The following is a 17,164-nucleotide window of genomic DNA, read 5'->3' on the forward strand; positions in this document are numbered from 1 at the left end:
ATCTGAAATCATTTTTTTCATTTGACTTTATTTTTTTGTGTGATAATTATTCCAGTTTTATTGCTTTATTTTTGACATAGTTCAGCTCAAATTGTTCAAATGAAAACGCATTTTTCTTTTAAGTAAATTGTAACAAAAATAAAATAATTCTATTCATATCTTATTTCACTTTATTTTGTATTGTTAATCTAAAAAAAAAAAAAAAGATAATCTCTTTAACCCTTAAACTTTGACTTAGTTCAGTTGTAACAGTTTATTTGGTTTAGGTGCCGTTTAGTTGGGTTCTATTGCGACTTTCATTTGAAGTTAGTTGATTTAATTTGAACTACAGTTATTTATATGTTAGTTAGTTAGTTTATTTATTTATTTACCTATTTATTTTCTGCCAGTTGAGTATTTTCAGTTTTTTTCCAACCTGAGATTGAATTTATATAAAATAATTCAATCTGAATTATTGGAATTATTCCAGTTGATTTAAGCTGAGTCAAGTTAATTGATTTAACACAATTATATGTATTTATGTTAATTTGTTAAGCTTAATTAGATTATTTTAAGTTCATTAATTTAAGAGAGAGGGTGATGGGCTCTACATCCTTGTTTTTAAGGGTTAAAGTTTAAAGGTGAGCCCCATGGTGGTCTCACAGGGTGGAGGTCTCACGGGGTGGAGGTCTCACGGGGTGGAGGTCTCACGGGGTGGAGATCTCACGGGGTGGAGGTCTCACGGGGTGGAGGTCTCACGGGTTGTCATTCTGGAGCGAGGACAGGCTCCAGGCCGCGTTGATGTTGACATTCTCTCGATACGCGAAGCAGCTCGGAAAAATCCCGATGTTTCCGGCACAGTGACCCTCCAGCCACTCCTCGTTCACTGGGCGAGAGGAAGAGGAAGACGTGGAGGAGGAAAAGGATGAAGATGAGGTAGAGGAGGATGAAGAGGAAGTGGAAAAGGAAGATGAGGTAGAGGAGGATGCAGAGGAAGAACAAAAGGAAGAAGATGATGAGGTAGGGGATTATGAAGAGGAGGATGATTATGAGGAAGATGAAGATGAAGAAGAGGAGGAAGATGCAGACGAGGAAGAGCATTATCCCCTACTTCCTGACTTTCTTCCAGGAGGAAGAGGGTGGTGAGGAAGAGGAGGAGGATGAAGAGCATTAACCCCCGCCCCCATGCTGACCTTCTCCCAGGATGTCGATGGTCTCCCCCTCACTGAAGTCCAGGTCCTCTGGACCTTGAGCCATGTAGTCGTAGAGCGCCACCATCTGGTAGAGGATGGTCCTGTTCTGCAGCGGGTCTTCGAACTGGAACGACACAACTCCTTTTATTCACACCGAGTTTTTACTCATCATTTAGTTTTTATTCTTTCTTTTTAAACAAAACTCCGAAGCGCCCTGACCTGGCACCACAGGGTGGCTCGGCCCGCCTCCGCCACTTCCTGCACGGTGCCGCCGGCCGCCACGTCCTCACTCAGCGGGGTCAGCACCCGGGAGCCATGCTGCTTGTGTCTGGGGTGGGGGGGGGAGAATGATAAATCATTATGTACGTTTTTATAAAGTAAATTTCATGAAATAATTTTTTTATCAGAAGTATTTGGTCGCTTCATTTTTCAATTCTCATTTTATTTTTCTTTGTAAGTGGTTCAGTATTTATGTTGGGTTTCTTGTGCTCAGGTTTTTCTTTGTTAAATTTGAGAGTTTCTTCACAAATACTCACTTCATACGATTCATTTTATTTACAAAGAAGTTCCGTTTTCATTTGTGATTTTATTTAATATATACAGTACAATAAACTCACAATTTACCATGATAAATTATATTACATTTTATCATTTAGATTTTTAGCAGAGTTTTAATCACTTTCAGACATGAAATTATTGAGGATTGAAGAGATTAAATTAAAGAATAATTTGTTATTCATTGCATTTTTAAGGTTTTTCACGTTTATATTTTGTTACTGGGAAATGTGGACACTACTCCCTGTTACCAGCAGGTGGCACTGTGTGCAAAGGACATCGTCATCATATGGCTTTATATGCATAGTTTTAATTTTCTCTAACTAGATTTATATTTAGCTCAAATATTTTTTTTTTTACATTTTGAATAATTTTTTCCACATCATGTTGACATTTAATTAAATAAAATGGATTTTATTTGGGGTGTTTTCAAAGATTTTTAAAGAATATTTGATTTTGAAATGTATTCACTTCCCTTTTATTTTTACACTTAATTTTTTTCATTTTATTAAGATTATGTTTGATTTCTCCACAATTCTTATCTTTTTTTAGTTTTTTATTAACTCGAAATGAAGATGAAGTGAATTTGGACACACGATGGGAGAGAAACTACCATCGGATTAGGGTGTGTGTGTGTGTGTGTGTGTGTGTGTGCACCTGAGGCGGATGTGGCTGGCCTCCTGCCCCAGCTTGTGGGCGACCTGCTCCCGGAGCTGCTGGTAGGTGGTGTCCAGAGGAACAGACAGAGCCACAGTGTAGGTGTAGTGCACCTTGACCACCAACAAGCCGGCCTCCGCCCCCCGAGCTGAGCCGTTAGGCTGTGAAAACACACACACACACACACACACACACACACACACACACACACACACACACACACACACACACACACACACACACACACACACACACACACACACACACACACACACACACACACACACACACACACACACACACACACACACACACACACACACACACACACACACACACACACACACACACACACACACACACACACACGAGATGTTAGAGCTGCTGCTTTAACCGCCTGTATGGACGTCAGAAGGAGGAAGTTTTTCAGGTTATAGAGCAACAACATGAATATTTTTATTCTGGAGTCGACTGCCTCGGCTTCCCGAGGGCGTCATGGTGACTTAATCGGGACACATCAGCATTCCCCCCATCGGTTACAAAGCAGTTTCCTCGCAATGTTTCTATATTTAGACCCAGTGTGTGTGTGTGTGTGTGTGTGTGTGTGTGTGTGTGTGTGTGTGTGTGTGTGTGTGGGTGTGTGTTACCTGCTCGCTGGCTGGGTTGGCTGTGTACCTGGGCGGCTCCTCGGCAAGTGGTGGGGTGTGTGTGGCGGTGTTGTAGGACGGCGGGGGGGTGTCTGAGGCAGAGCACAGCGTGAGGGGTTACAGGTTAGACCATAGAGCATTAGATCATAGAGCATCTTCCTCCCAACATCAAGATCATAGAGCATCTTCCGTCAACTAACTGACGTTTGTCGAGTGGCTTCATCTTTAACGTTTATTTTGCTCTGAGTAAAACCAAAGGCCGGACGAGACACGATGAGCTTTAATGGAGGAGGGACGGTGAAGAGCTTTGCGTTGGTTCTCTCACCCCGAGGAGGAGCTACAGGGCTGTGCTGGGTGCGTGGACGGGAGGGGGGCTGCAGCCCCGGGGGGAGGGGGATCCCACTGGGAACTCTCTGTGGACAATGAGGCGGAGACAAAGTGACGATCAGCGTCTGTTTCTGGTTGTTTTTTCTCGGAAACCCGTGAAATCTGGCAACTCTTTACCGGAGGCTTCACGTGACCACCGTCAAGAACAGAGCTCGGCCAGATTTCTACAGCAACGTTTTCAAGTTCAAATAGAAACCTCGAAGAGCTCGAAGCCTCTGAAAACACATTTATTCGAAAACTCTACGAATGTGTAGATGGCGGGAAACACAACTTTTGTCAAATGCTGCTACCGCTACTGCTACTGCTACTTCTTCTGCTACTTCTACCGCTACCGCTCGTGATACCGCTACTGCTATTTCTACTGCTACTTCTTCTGCTACTTCAACTGCGCACCACAGCTATAGTGAATAGTTCTTTTTTACAACAACAACGTTTACCTCCACAGTGTCATGACTCCCAGTCCATTTTTTCTCCTGGGACTTGGTAGACAGTCACCTGGAACTGACCTTTGGCTAAGCCCCGCCCCCAAACCCAAACGATCCAATCGCAATTGACTGCAAGGACTCGAACAGAACGTTCTCAGCTTCATAGAGAAGCATTGGAGCTGGAGACCTTTGTTGTTTTCTGGACTATTTAAATCATTTAAGACACAACAATGGTAAAAAACACAATTGCAACGATACGAGGTATCCTGAAAGGATAAAAACAGTTTATTTCATCTCATTTCCTAAACAAAACCTGGACAAATGTCTCCTGTTGATGAAGCCGTGTGGCGGAGCACATAAAGTCAACTAGAAACAAAGATGTCTTCGTTTGTTCCAAAGTAAGTCGACGTCTTGAATAATCTGATCCACTGATATCACTGTCGCTAGCTAATCTAGTTAGCTAGGTTGCTAAGTGCTAAGCGTGAGTTAGCAACAGTAATTAAGGGGGGGGGGGGGCTTAGCCAAAGGTCAACAACAATCCAACTTGTCTGTCCGTACCAGGCGTATTGCTCTCCGTGTGCAGGTGCGTGTGGTTTCATTACAAAAACAACCAACAGTGCCACCCCGTGGCCTGGCATGCTCACTACATCATTTTCAGTGTTTCTGCCATTTTTATGGAAACGGACATCGTTTTCAATACATTCCAGTGTAAAACACAAACATTTTCTAGAACAAAAAAAAAACGAAGCTTTTTCAGCCTTACTTTATCCTTCTTGCTTTTGGGCGTCTTCACGTTTGAAGGTTCGAGCATGGTAACAGGGAGGAGTCCTCTCTGCAGCGAGAGGAACCAAAAACGTAAAACATGGAAGATTTTATCTTGTCTGGTAGGAACTTTGAGCCGGAATGATGATATAAACTGTGACGGATAAAGCAGGGGAGCTCGGCTCAGGTTGTGTCGGGACGCTAACTGGCCTGAATTTAGCTAAAATGCTGAAGACGTGCAGGTTAAATGCTTTTAATTTGAAATAGCTGTTAATCTAATGTAGTGGTTTGCCTTCTATCTGCATCCCGAACTGGTTTCGGGTAAACAAATCACAAATGCAGTCTAAAATTGTTCACATTTAATGTTCTTTTATTTCCACAGAATCTATCCTGCCAAAGCGAATCTCTAGAAATCAGGTGTCCGAATTTTAATTCACTTTTTGTTGAGAGGCCAACTGATCTTTACAAACGACTATTCAGGATATTTCTAGTCATGCATCCCTTTCCTTTCCAACACCCGTAAACCTTAAAGCTACTCAAGTTTCTAAAAACTTCATGACTTCTGATTTGTCTTGTTGAAGCTCCACCTGCTGGTAAAACTCAGAACTACAACACGGTGGAGTTTCACGTGAGGGCTGGATTTCATTAGATCTTAAAAAGTCGGCCGTTTTAAATTAAACGCCGGGCTGCAGTTGGGCCGCGGGCCGTAGTTTGGACACCTCTGCTTTAGACTAATGTTGGCAAACGCCTGACGTTTGGAATGTTGTACAAAGTCACCCCGACTTTGGCGCTAATGCTACGTTGCAAAGAATGTCTTTGATCACGTTTGACACCCGTCCTCTCACCTGTCCGTCGTATATGACCATCACCATCCCGTCGCGGTCCTCCTCCCCAAACAGGAACACCGTGCCCCCCCCGGGCACCGTGATCTGCCCTGGGCCCCGGGCCATGTAGGGGCCCCGCAGTCGCATGTAGCGAGAGTCCCTGCCAGGAAGACAGGGCGTCACTCACATGTCCAACCCACAGAGACACGCCGGGTCACTTCTGGACAAGATACTCACGGTGTTCCGTCCATCTGGGGCTCGTAGAAACCAGGTTCCTGTATCAGGGGGGGGAGGGGGCAGAGAGAGCGTCATGACACCGCCAGAGACCAGCACAGACCAGCAGAGTCCACCTCCACACTCACCTGCCCCCTGAGAGGCTCGAAGCCTCCGAAGTCGTCGTAGGGAATTATGGAGCTGATGACCTGCAGCGGCAGACCAATGTGAAATATCAACATCTGTGAAGTTTTTCTCTAAAACAGTACAACGCAACAAAACCAAGGAGCAGTGCAGGTTTTCTTGGTATCAAATAGATTTTTACCAAAAGTGCCGATGCTTTTCAGCTTTTAATGCTTTGATCATCATAACTGTAATACGACTTTTCTGATATCGAGATACATACATTTAAATTTTTTTTAAATTCTTATTCTTATTTTTATTTTTATCTTATTTTATTTTTTAAATTGTGCGTGAGATGTGAAAACCGTGAAAAAGTGGACACCCAAAAAAAGCTTTTCATGCCGTGGTCCAACACACCCCCACCCAACTTTAATCTGCACATTTAAACCAAGGATGGTTTAACCACAACTAGATCCCCTCTGATATTATTAGTGAGCCGTGATCTGTGCAAATTAATTTGTGCAAAGTTCATGTATGCATCTACAATGACAAAGATTTATCTACAAAAAACAAACAAAATATATATAAACATTTTCTTCAAGTGTCGTCCTGAACACAGTATAAAACAATACATGACTAAATTTACATATATATCATATATAATATAATATTGTCAAAATGAAACTTCTCTCTCTATTGGTGATATTAAATAAAGTCATTATCAAGAAGTTCACTAGGACTAAATCTGAAAGTGGAGGAGTTATAGAACATTGTTCGTACCTTTGCTTTCCCCAGGAAGTCCCTCTGGCCCACCTGCTCCACGTCCTGCTTCCTGGGCTGAAACACCACACCTTCAGGCACCATCAGGGGCTGCAGGGGCTCCCGTCTCTGGAGAAGGAGTCAGTGTTCAAACTGTACAATCGCCGTTATGACACAGCTCTGCTTCAGACCACAACGTCATCGGGAGAACTCTCCGGTCTGGACTTTGCATTTTCATTTCCTCAAAACTCTTTTAAAAGTGTCCGGTTGGATCTCTTTCCTCTGCTGCCATGTCCTCGGTTCAGTGGATGAACACTGCACGACATCAGAGTTTGACACAGCAGAATTAAACGAGTCCTCATTTACGCAACTTTTCGAGTCAAAACGCATAATTTCTGCGGTTTTTTTTTCCAGAAAATGTTCACGTCGACACGGCAACGTTTTGATAATGATCTGCATTTCCTTGGATAAAGCAGAAACTGATGCAGTTTGTATGTCAAGCCATGAGGTGGCACTGTTGGTTGTTTTTGTAATGGAAACAACACATCATTTTCACCATCTTTACGTTCTATGTGCTGCAGTCTAAGTCTTGAAATATCTTTTCTTAGATGGGAATATTCTATCTTTACGTATTTCAGTGACTGTTGCCCTGTTAAAGCTCACCTTTGTTTATGCATATTGGCTAAATTTAATATTTCTATTGAAAGCTAAAGTTTTATGATACCGATGACATGCTAAAATGTTCAAACCCTCGTAATTAAAATCCCTCAACATTGAATTAGGGAGATTTTATTTTCATCTGTTTAATTAAAAAAACCTTAGAAATCAAGCATGCTGCACATGTGTCACAATAAAGGGGGCGGGGCTTACAACTTCTAATAATCTATTGGCGGAAGAATTAGGATTTTACTCCATTTTACAGGAAAAACAGAAAATCAAATTAACCAAAAAGACTTAACTTTGAAGTTAATTGGCTCACATCAGGAAATAAAAAGAAGCCGGAAGGCATTTTCTTGGGAAAATGAGACGACCTCTGGGAGGTCAAACGGCCGTCCTCACTCTTCAAAGACTCACCGCGATGTTTTCCAGAGCCACCTCGATGTTGCCGCTGCGGCCCCCCCCTCCGCCTCGCTCCTGGGTGGCGGACAGCAGGACGTCGTTGGCCTGCTCCCACTGGTTCATGCGACAGTACACGGCGGCGGCGTTGTACAACACCTGCGGGACAAACACAAACTTCAGGCCTCGTTTACGCAACAGCGAGAACTAATCGTCTTCGCAGCCTCCTGGGGGAGCGGAAACTTCCCGTGCACTTCAGTTTGAGACACTAGAGGACGGAGCCGTCAGCTTTCCTGCTGCAAAGGTTGAAATGCAGCATTTTTACTGCAGCAGTCGCCCGGGAGACGTTTCACTCACGTGTTTGTGACGGAGCAGAGAGTGAAATAACCAGAGACCTGTGCCACATTTTCTATCTCAGAAACAAGAAAGACATTCTGTACTTTTCTTACCCACCGTGGATACGGTCAGAATACTTGCAGTAAGTTTGCTTTAAATACTCAGATTCAATGCGTTTTGTTTCCTTTAAAGGAGAAACTGAACCCTGAACTGCTCCCAATGGATGGACTGTGTGTGTGCGTGTGAATGAATGAATGTGGTCAACAGTGGGGACGGCAGAAGTGGTGGAGAAGCATCATGAGTGAATTCTATTTCATTCCCGATTCATTCCCAACCTGAAGTCCGGGTCCCCAAGTTACTTTAAGCATAGTTTCTCCTCTTCACACCTGTAGAACAGCTGTGAACAGCTCAGTGAAACACTGCAGGATCTTGATGGAACTAACTAATAACCACCAAGGTCTAATATTTGATTGAGGGAATAAAGCTGATGAATGTAATTTAGTAGAGCAGGACAGTTATGGCATATTTTTCTAAAGGGTTCCTTTTGAATACACGCCTCACTGTTTTTGGAAAAGTACCAAATAGTAAAAATGTACGGAATAATGGACAATACCACGAGCTGTGTAGACAGGAGTTAGTTGCGTTGAGTCATTCGTCCATATTCTGAGTATATGAGTTCATATTTCTGTCTGCTGGAGGCTTACAGGTTGTGTTGAGACGACACGTTAATGCGATCTGGTTGGCTCCACTGGGGGTCAAGGGTCATGCTCAGGGGCCCACGGTGGGGGTGGAACCTGCCAGCTCCTGATCGCAGGCCCGCCCCTCTAGCCTCTATGCCACCGCCGCCAACATCGTATTCAAGTTGTTTCCGTATGAACGTGAAACTTTTCTAAAGTCTAAAGATAAATGATGCGTTTTCAATTGAAACGCTCTTCTCCTTGGTATTTGAAGCAGCGCCCTCTGGTGGACTGGATGGTGAACACAGGCTGTATTCAAGGATCAAACACGAGCGTTACATTTTATAAATGTTTTCCTGTTGCATAAAGCCAAAGTGAAGTAACTTGCAGACGACTGTCAACACTTCGACGACACGCTGATGCCAGCAGGATTCACACGAGCTAAAACTCAGCGGCGTCTCCAGATTCTTCACACACTGATGCCTTTCAGCATCAGCAGACGTCATAATCTGTAAGGACTTGATGTTAAGGGACACGGTTTTATTGTTATATTGCACATTTTTTCTTAAACCTAGATACAGAACACTTCCTCCTGCAGGGCATTATGGGAAAAAAAAGTTACCGATACCTTCCTGTCTTTTCTTTATCTTGTGTTGTCATAAACCTAATGCGTCACTTCATCTCTGTTCAGATCTTCGCTCTCTATCGGTTTCTTCCCTCCAGGAACTCAAGGACAAGGAAAAGAGTTTTCCCACATCACTTCAGCACGTATTTACCTTTGAGTCAAGCGGCCAGCCGATCGCTATCTGGACAAACAATGGCCGAGCTGAGGAAGGTTTGCACAGGGAAACGTCTACGTTCAAGTTAACGTTTGACTCCGCGTGAAGCTCATGACTGATCATCCAACAATAGACTGATGTGAAAGATTATTACGTAAGAACATAGAATTACTTTTTTTTTTTCTCCAAACATTAATCCAAGTCCAACCAAACTGATGAACAAACACAAAAATCCATGTAGCTTCATTCCTTCAACACGCTACCACTTCACAACGCACACACAATTATACAACAAAGCAAAGCAGAGAAGCAAATGCTGATTTTATGGATATAAGATTCACACAAAATTCTATCTGTGATACACAGGTTCTGTTTCAGAGAGTTAAACACCTTATATTTTTGAGTTAAAAGATGTATTTTACAGACATTGTTTTGAGGTAACCAGGCAGCCTTTAATGGGATTTTTGTCTTTTATAAGTCTTGTTTATTTAACTAGTGAAAAAGAAGAGAAGAACCTGAGCTTCTTCCAGGAACGCAAAGCAACTGAACCAACAGGAACAAATAAAGTGTGCGCTAATCTAGTGTCAGAGGAGTTAGATGCTAAAACCAGCACAGACCTTGTTTTCTTTCTCACTCTACTTTTTAAAATTCCTTTATTTATTCCGTCCTGTCCCTCAGCGGACCAGCGGTAGAAGGGAAAAACGTCTGAATAATAAACTTTATTAATTAATATGTACTTTCCTTACTTCACTGTCTTTTCTGGCTTGTTTGTTTCAGAGGATATCATCTTCTCCTGGTAGTTCAGTCAGGTTTGAGACGTTACAGTTTTTTGGGTTTCTGAGGATTTGATGATTTTTCTGAAGGAAATTTGAATGGTAGTACTTTCAGATCATGAGTTGACGGGTTGGCGTTCAGCCTGCGGCGTCTTCCTGGCTTCAGAGCGAGACGCTGCAGGCTGCACCTGAAGAAGTCGTGTGGTCGTGATTTGATCAGTTACCTGACGGCTGCTGTGCACAGGTGCATCACAGGTGCATCCGACCTCGGCTTGCAGAAATATGTGAAAGTTGTGAAAGCGCTTCTTTAGCCTCCATCAATGAGGCTTTGTTCAAGCCCAGCTGTGTGTGTGTGTGTGTGTGTGTGTGTGTGTGTGTGTGTGTGTGTGTGTGTGTGTGTGTGTGTACCCAGTCATGAAAACTCAATTTTTTTTATTTTTAAAAGGTACTGTTATTATTTTTTAACGTGTGTATGAACTGTAAATAAAAGTAAAATGTTTTGCTGTTTTAGCGATTTATTCCCTTCAAACTATAATATTAGTGTGTTTTTGAAAAACTATTCAGGTTTACTAAAAAACACACAAAAAAATAAATAATTCCATATTGTTTTCTGGAAGCTTCAGAAAGCCATAATAAAAAATAAAAGACACATATGTACAAGGTCAGAACAAACTTCTGTCAATACTTGTTAAGGTAATGATTAAAAAGTCTGTTTTCAGAAGATACTGCCACCTAATGGACAAATGTGTCACTGCATCAGTCAACCTAATTGTGTCGAAAAAGCTATGACAGATTTATAGTTTTGTGTGTGTGTGTGTGTGTGTGTGTGTGTGTGTGTGTGTGTGTGTGTGTGTGTCTGTCACACCTGCCAGCTGTAGAGTTTGAACCGGAGTCCCAGCTGTTTGTAGTCAATGACCATGTTTCCCCTCATGTGCTTCTGAGCCCAGATACAGTCTGTGAGAGCCTCCTCCAACCTACACACACACACACACACACACACACACACACACACACACACACACACACACACACACACACACACACACACACACACACACACACACACACACACACACACACACACACACACACACACACACACACACACACACACACACTATTAGCGTTGTGTCATTGCCGAGTTTATTACGTACAAATATGTTGTAATGGGGGTCATTGTGTTCCATTGTGCGCCACTTAACAGCGTGATGAATGGCATGGTGACTGCCCATTGTGACACTGCGAAGATTATTTTTCTTGCGGCTCAATGGGAGTGTTGTTTTTGAGTCTGACGCAGATTTACAGGTTGATCCACACAGATGGGTCGTCCCTGCCGCGCTACATTCCCTCTGAAATGTGAGGGCGTGTCCTGCTAATGGAGCTGAAATAACCACTATTAAAAGTGGTGAAAGGCAGTAAAACGCTCCACAGCAGAGGCCGATACACAAATCAACATGGCTCTTCAAGAGACATCTTCATATTCTTGTGTTCTATATTTTGGATGTTAGTGGGAGGAAGATGCTCTATAACTGGACGTTAGACCTTCTTCAAGAAACAGATTTACAAACTAATGACAGTGACAAAACGCAGCAAAAAATCTGCTGAGATAAACTCCCAACATGTAGCTTGTAGAGAGCGATGCTAATTAGCTAATTTAGCATGCCAATGCTAATCACAGCTACTGCAAATCCAATGATTCTGAGGGATGAAATTCATGTTGCCATCAGGATGTATTCAGTTCAGGACACTTTTTATACAGTTATGGCTAATGCTAACAGTAATTACTTCTGGTAATGTAGTACTTAAGTAATCACTGACAAGTACAATACTGCTCTAAGTAATGATATTGTATTATAGTCCCGCCCTACTTTTAACCTACTTAGAATAGCTAGCCTACGAGCCATAAATCATTATTGTTAATAACCAACATACTCGCTTCTATAAGGTTTATTCTCTGAATATCTTCAATAAATCTTAATGTGTACATTGTGTTTTGGAAAAATTGGACCAAAACTAATTTCTCTTTACTCATTAGCACCTCCTGTGGCCACAAAGGGTAACAGGATGTGTGCACTCGAATCATTCTTTCAGTTTTCCAACATTTTATTCAGTCATTGTGTTCATCTTCATCCATGTAAATTTCTTCTTCATTGCATTTAGAAGTTTCATCTTTCCACGTTTAAGGTCTCACAGTGAGTTTGTGGAGGTGTTGCTGCCCCCTACCTGTCGACCTGCATCATCACCGCTGCTCTCTGGAAGAACCCCACCGCCAGCCGTTCATCCTTGGCGAGGGTGAGGTCTAAAGCCTGAGGACGCAGAAGGTGGAAACAAGCTGAAGTTTTACTCTGCTGTGCCATAGAGGAAGCTCATTGCAGGCTCAGGCCTCAGCGAGAAGCAACCGGCAGACTGCAGCGATGTTTGAAAGCAACTTCATCTTAAAAACTTTTCACGGATGTTAAAGCGTCTTTCGGGCGGAGGGAGGGTGTGACTGACCCTCAGGGCCTCAGGAAGCTGTCCCAGGGCCACGTGGGCCGAGGCGGCGTTGAAGAGCGTGCGGGAGGTGGGCTCGGAGATCTGCTCCAGTTTGTCCAGAGCACCCTGCCAGTCTCGGATGCCAATGGCCTGGACCGACTCGTCCCACAACTTCAGTAACTCCGTGTAGAGCATGGCGGCAGCTACAACACACGAGACGTCCGTTTCAATACAAGGCAGAAAAAAACATTAACGAACAAGGCTTCAACAAACCTCACACTGTCGGAAAGATTATTTGCCTTTTGAATGCTGCAATATTTCTAATGAACATGCATTTGTGGGATGAGAAACAAGTTTGAGGAAAAGGATGCAAAGAAAGTGACAAATCCGTCGTTTACCTTCTATATAAGGCAGAAAAAGTAAAGATTTGTTTGTTGTAACAATGATTTTCCGCAGTTTCTCACACTGTGGGAATGGCTGCCTATTCAAATCGAAAATGGTGCCAGATTAGAGCATTTGTGGGATGAGCAGCAGCTTCGCTTTGCTGGTCAGGCCTGTTTTGAGGTTGTGGCGCCTCCAGGTGCCATGACTGGACCAGATTTGTAGAACCGTGGCTCGGTTTGGTTGGTGTCGTCTATCTACCACCAGGTTCCATCGCCATCTGGAGTCAAAGGTTCCTCGAGCAAAACTTGATCCGCTCCGTCAGCCTGATCAGATTTATTGGTCCTGGACCAGGTCTGGAGCGATCCTTGGCATGTCAAAAAATTCAATCATCTCAGGACCAGTCCGGGGCGGTCCCAGACTAAAATGTATGGATCCTGTCTGTGGTCCAGAACTTCTCAGGACAGATTTACAGCTCAGTGACCAATAGGAGCAACGCACAAAGTCACATGACTGCTGCGGACTGACGAGGGAGAGAGGACCTGCAATACCCGCTGAAAACAACCTGCAATAGTCCTCTCCTCCAGGCCCGGGACCTGGGGAGGGTGCAGGACTCCCCAGAATGTTCTGTCCAATCCTACAGATTACACTCCGCTCGCAGCTTACTTTAGGTCCCCGTTTGCATTTTCAAGCATTTTCAGAAAAGTTTTGCTTTTACACATCAACATCTTGAAAACGATGTCAGTTTCCACAGAAACAGCAGAAACCTTGAAAACAATGTCGTTTTCATGTTGGGCCACTAGTTGGTGCTGTCGGTTGTTTTTGTATTGAAACCACACACACATGCAGGTAACAATACGAACATTGACAATGGGAGCACAAGGACATTCGTATGGACGGAGTTGAATTGTTAGTCCGGCTGACCGTCGACTATAAAACTACCAAGTCCCAGGAGAATCTGGACCGGGAGACGGAATCGGAGCATTTTCAAAAAGTTCCCACTTGGGAAGCGTTCTCAAAAAGTTGCGTTGTCGTGTAAACAGACGCACAAAACGCAACGAAAGTTTTGAAGTTTCCACCTGAAACCTTTGTCGCGTAAACAGGGCCCAGGATCGCAAAGGACTTTGGAGGCTGAATCAGTGAACTCCATCGACTGGTTTTCCAAAAGAGGCAGAATTCTTTGGCGTAACAAGCTGATGTTCATCGTTGTTCGGATCAGGACTGTCGGCAGGTTGTTTCATCCTTCTTAACTTCTTGTCCTCTAGTAAACCGGTGTTTCCACGTTGGAGGACCCAGTTTGGTTCCAGACTGTGGAGATGAGGGATCGTCTCTGGTTGCAGAATCTTCCTCTTAATCCGAGAGATTTCCTCCAATGATAACAAACCTTCCGGTGAGGGAGACGTCTCACACTTCCTCTACCGAAAACAAAAACGTGCGAGCTGCTGTTTCAGGTGCTGCAGGCTGAAACTGAATGAATGACGGCCACAGAGGGATGAAGATTCACCCTTCAGATGTCTTAAACACTTCCTACTTTTGTCTCAGTACTGACATGATGCTTTGTTTTCTGAATTCTTTACAAGAGTGAATTAATGAAAGGTTGCCTAGAAACCACCTTTCTGGACTGGAATTACCTTAAAGATCTGATTGGAACTGAAAAAACCAGAAATTTGAGTTCGTCACTGGACGAAAACTCACTCTTTAGGTAATTTAGGATCCAATTAACTTTGCACGCATGTTTTTAACTGTAAAAACCCAACCACATGCAGGGACGACCAACATTTCCAGTCTGCTTCACACGAAAACAAATAATCCCTGTTCAGAACTTCATGTGCTGTCGGGGTCTTCTGGGACCGGAGCTTTCAGGTTGAAGATGGTACCGAGGTTTTTATCCAAAGAATTTCTCCTCCTCAGCAGCTTGACATTTCCAGACCATCAAAACATTTCAATCAACAGAAAGTCTCCTGTCCACAGTCTGCTCGGTTTGCTCATGAGGGCTTGAGTTCACTTTTCCCTGCCTTGAAACAACTGTTGCTGCAGGGCAGCTGAAGGCTCCACGACCTCAAACGCAGAACGAATCACGACAAACAGACAAAGACTTGGTGAATTTTTTTACATCCTCCGCTCTGCTGCCCATCCAGAAAACAAACAAGACTCCCCGTAGCAAGAGGTTAAATACTAAAAATCATAGTTACAACAAATATATCCTTTATTTATAACTCGTCTGAGGTTAGTGTGTTAGTTTTCTTCCAGGAAGTTTCCTTGTTCCTCCCTCTGCTGCTCGCTTCTCTGAATTAATCATCCCAAACCGGCTCCAGCTGCGAGTCTGCTTACCTGAGCGGCAGGTGAGTCCCTCTGACAGCCGGCCGTCCTCCTCACTGGGCTAACAGTCCTGCAGACACCCCCCCCCCCCACTTCGAGGCTCCGCCCACCAGCCACCAGGAAGTCACCCCATCCACATTCCTCACAGCAGCAGGTGGCACAGGTTTCCGCCTGGAGAGGACCGCTCCACCACCACATCACCGTGAGCACATGACGCTCTCACGGTGAACATTATCCAACCGAGCAGGAATTCCCCAGAGTGTCTGTTAGTCAACACCTCATTGCCCACGCCGACCTTTGACCTCGGTTTACAAGGTGTATTTCTGAGCAGGAAGTTGGGAGAGCGTGACTTGCTTCCCAGAGAGGAGGGGAGGGATGATAAATGAACTCCTACCTGCTGGACCTGCTGCTCAGGTTGTTTCCTCTGGGGAAACGCCCTCTGAAACCACAGCAGGCCGTCGGCCAGGTCCAGCTTCACATCGCGACACTCACAACGTGCGTGTCTCATCACACTGAGCTCGTCACAGAATCCAGGTTCTTTCACAAATACAACCGCAATTTCTGTCGCTCCAGTCTATCTCTCCTGATTATATCGACGTTTAGTTTTTGAAAATAAAATAAAATCTCCATTAATTTCTAAGCTTGTATGTTGTTTGTATCGTACTGGAAATCGTTTTAACTAATTTTTTAAATTACATTTCATTTTTAGTCTTACAGTTTTTTTATGGAATCTTTAATTGTTTTGCACTTCTCGATAAATCATGTTCATTTTCACACTTTTCTTTATCTTATTTAAAAATTGCTTCAAGGATTTTTGTTGTGTTACTTTTAAAAGAGATCCTTAATCTGAGCTTTCACCGTGTTTTACTGCACAGTCACACCCAGCAGAGACTCTTAACACAGGCTGGATCATATTCGTACACAGTCGTGATCATTTATTTTATTGTGGCATGTTGGATTGTAAATGTTGTCTTTGGTTTGTTCTCATGAAAAAATGTAAGTCCCTGTATTACATTATTTTCATTAAAATTTTCTTTGATACCATCTTATTTTTAGCCTTTGTGTTTTTTTCTCCTATTTCTTTTTCCATTTGATTTTATTTAATTGGATTTAGTTGTACAGACCGCAAGACATAACGTATAATCTCTCTCTCTCTAATAGTAATAAATATGAACTTAATCCATTTTCTATTTTGCTTAATCCTGTTCATGGTCGCTGGAGCTAATCCCAGATAACTATAGGCGACCGCAGGACACACGCTGGACAGGTTGTCAGTCCATCACAGGACAAAACACACAGCGATGGACGCTATACACACTCACATGCACACCTCAGGGCGAATTAGAGTCACCAATAAACCTGACATGCATGTTCTTAGACTGTGGGTGGAAACAACATACACGGGGAGAACATGCAAACTCCACACTGAAAGGCCCAGGGCTGTATTGAACCCAGAACTTGTCGTTTTGAGGCAAGAGTGCTTACCACTGCAACACCGTGAGACCCAATGTGCTGTTTGGCAAAATATTTTTATTTTTTTCTAATCTTGTAAATTGTTTTTGTTTTCTTGACTTAATTAATAAAAATTAATAAAGAATTTTCTTTGTAACGTTTAATTTTTTTTCTCATTTATAATTTGATTTTTGTTTAGATATTTATTAAAAATAGATATTTCATTACTTTAATTTCCATGTTTGACTTACTCAATAACTTTGAATGTTTTGTATGTTGTGCATTGTTTTATTTTCTGAGTCCATATCTTTTTTCTTTTTTTTTTTTTCACTCTATGCTACTTTATTCAGTTATTTAGGGGATTTTTTTTCCTTGATATTTGTATTCTATTTTGA

The 17,164-nt window shown here is 43.0% G+C and overlaps 1 protein-coding gene across 1 annotated transcript; it reads right to left on the reverse strand.

Annotated features, from left to right (window-relative positions):
• On the reverse strand, positions 1–15,427 carry noxa1 (NADPH oxidase activator 1). The gene is made up of 16 exons (XM_080468155.1): positions 15,330–15,427; positions 12,639–12,820; positions 12,369–12,451; positions 11,011–11,119; positions 7,599–7,739; positions 6,546–6,653; positions 5,792–5,851; positions 5,667–5,704; positions 5,451–5,589; positions 4,607–4,675; positions 3,357–3,444; positions 3,032–3,123; positions 2,385–2,545; positions 1,392–1,500; positions 1,173–1,296; positions 1–865 (listed from the first exon to the last, which is right to left on the reverse strand). The coding sequence occupies exons 2-16, from the start codon at positions 12,810–12,812 to the stop codon at positions 735–737; spliced, it is 1,626 nt and encodes a 541-aa protein (XP_080324281.1). The 5' UTR covers positions 12,813–12,820; positions 15,330–15,427; the 3' UTR covers positions 1–734.
• Between the last annotated feature and the right edge of the window lie 1,737 nt (positions 15,428–17,164).

Source organism: Lipophrys pholis (genome assembly GCF_963383615.2).
Source record: "Lipophrys pholis genome assembly, chromosome: 7".
NCBI lineage: Eukaryota > Metazoa > Chordata > Actinopteri > Blenniiformes > Blenniidae > Lipophrys > Lipophrys pholis.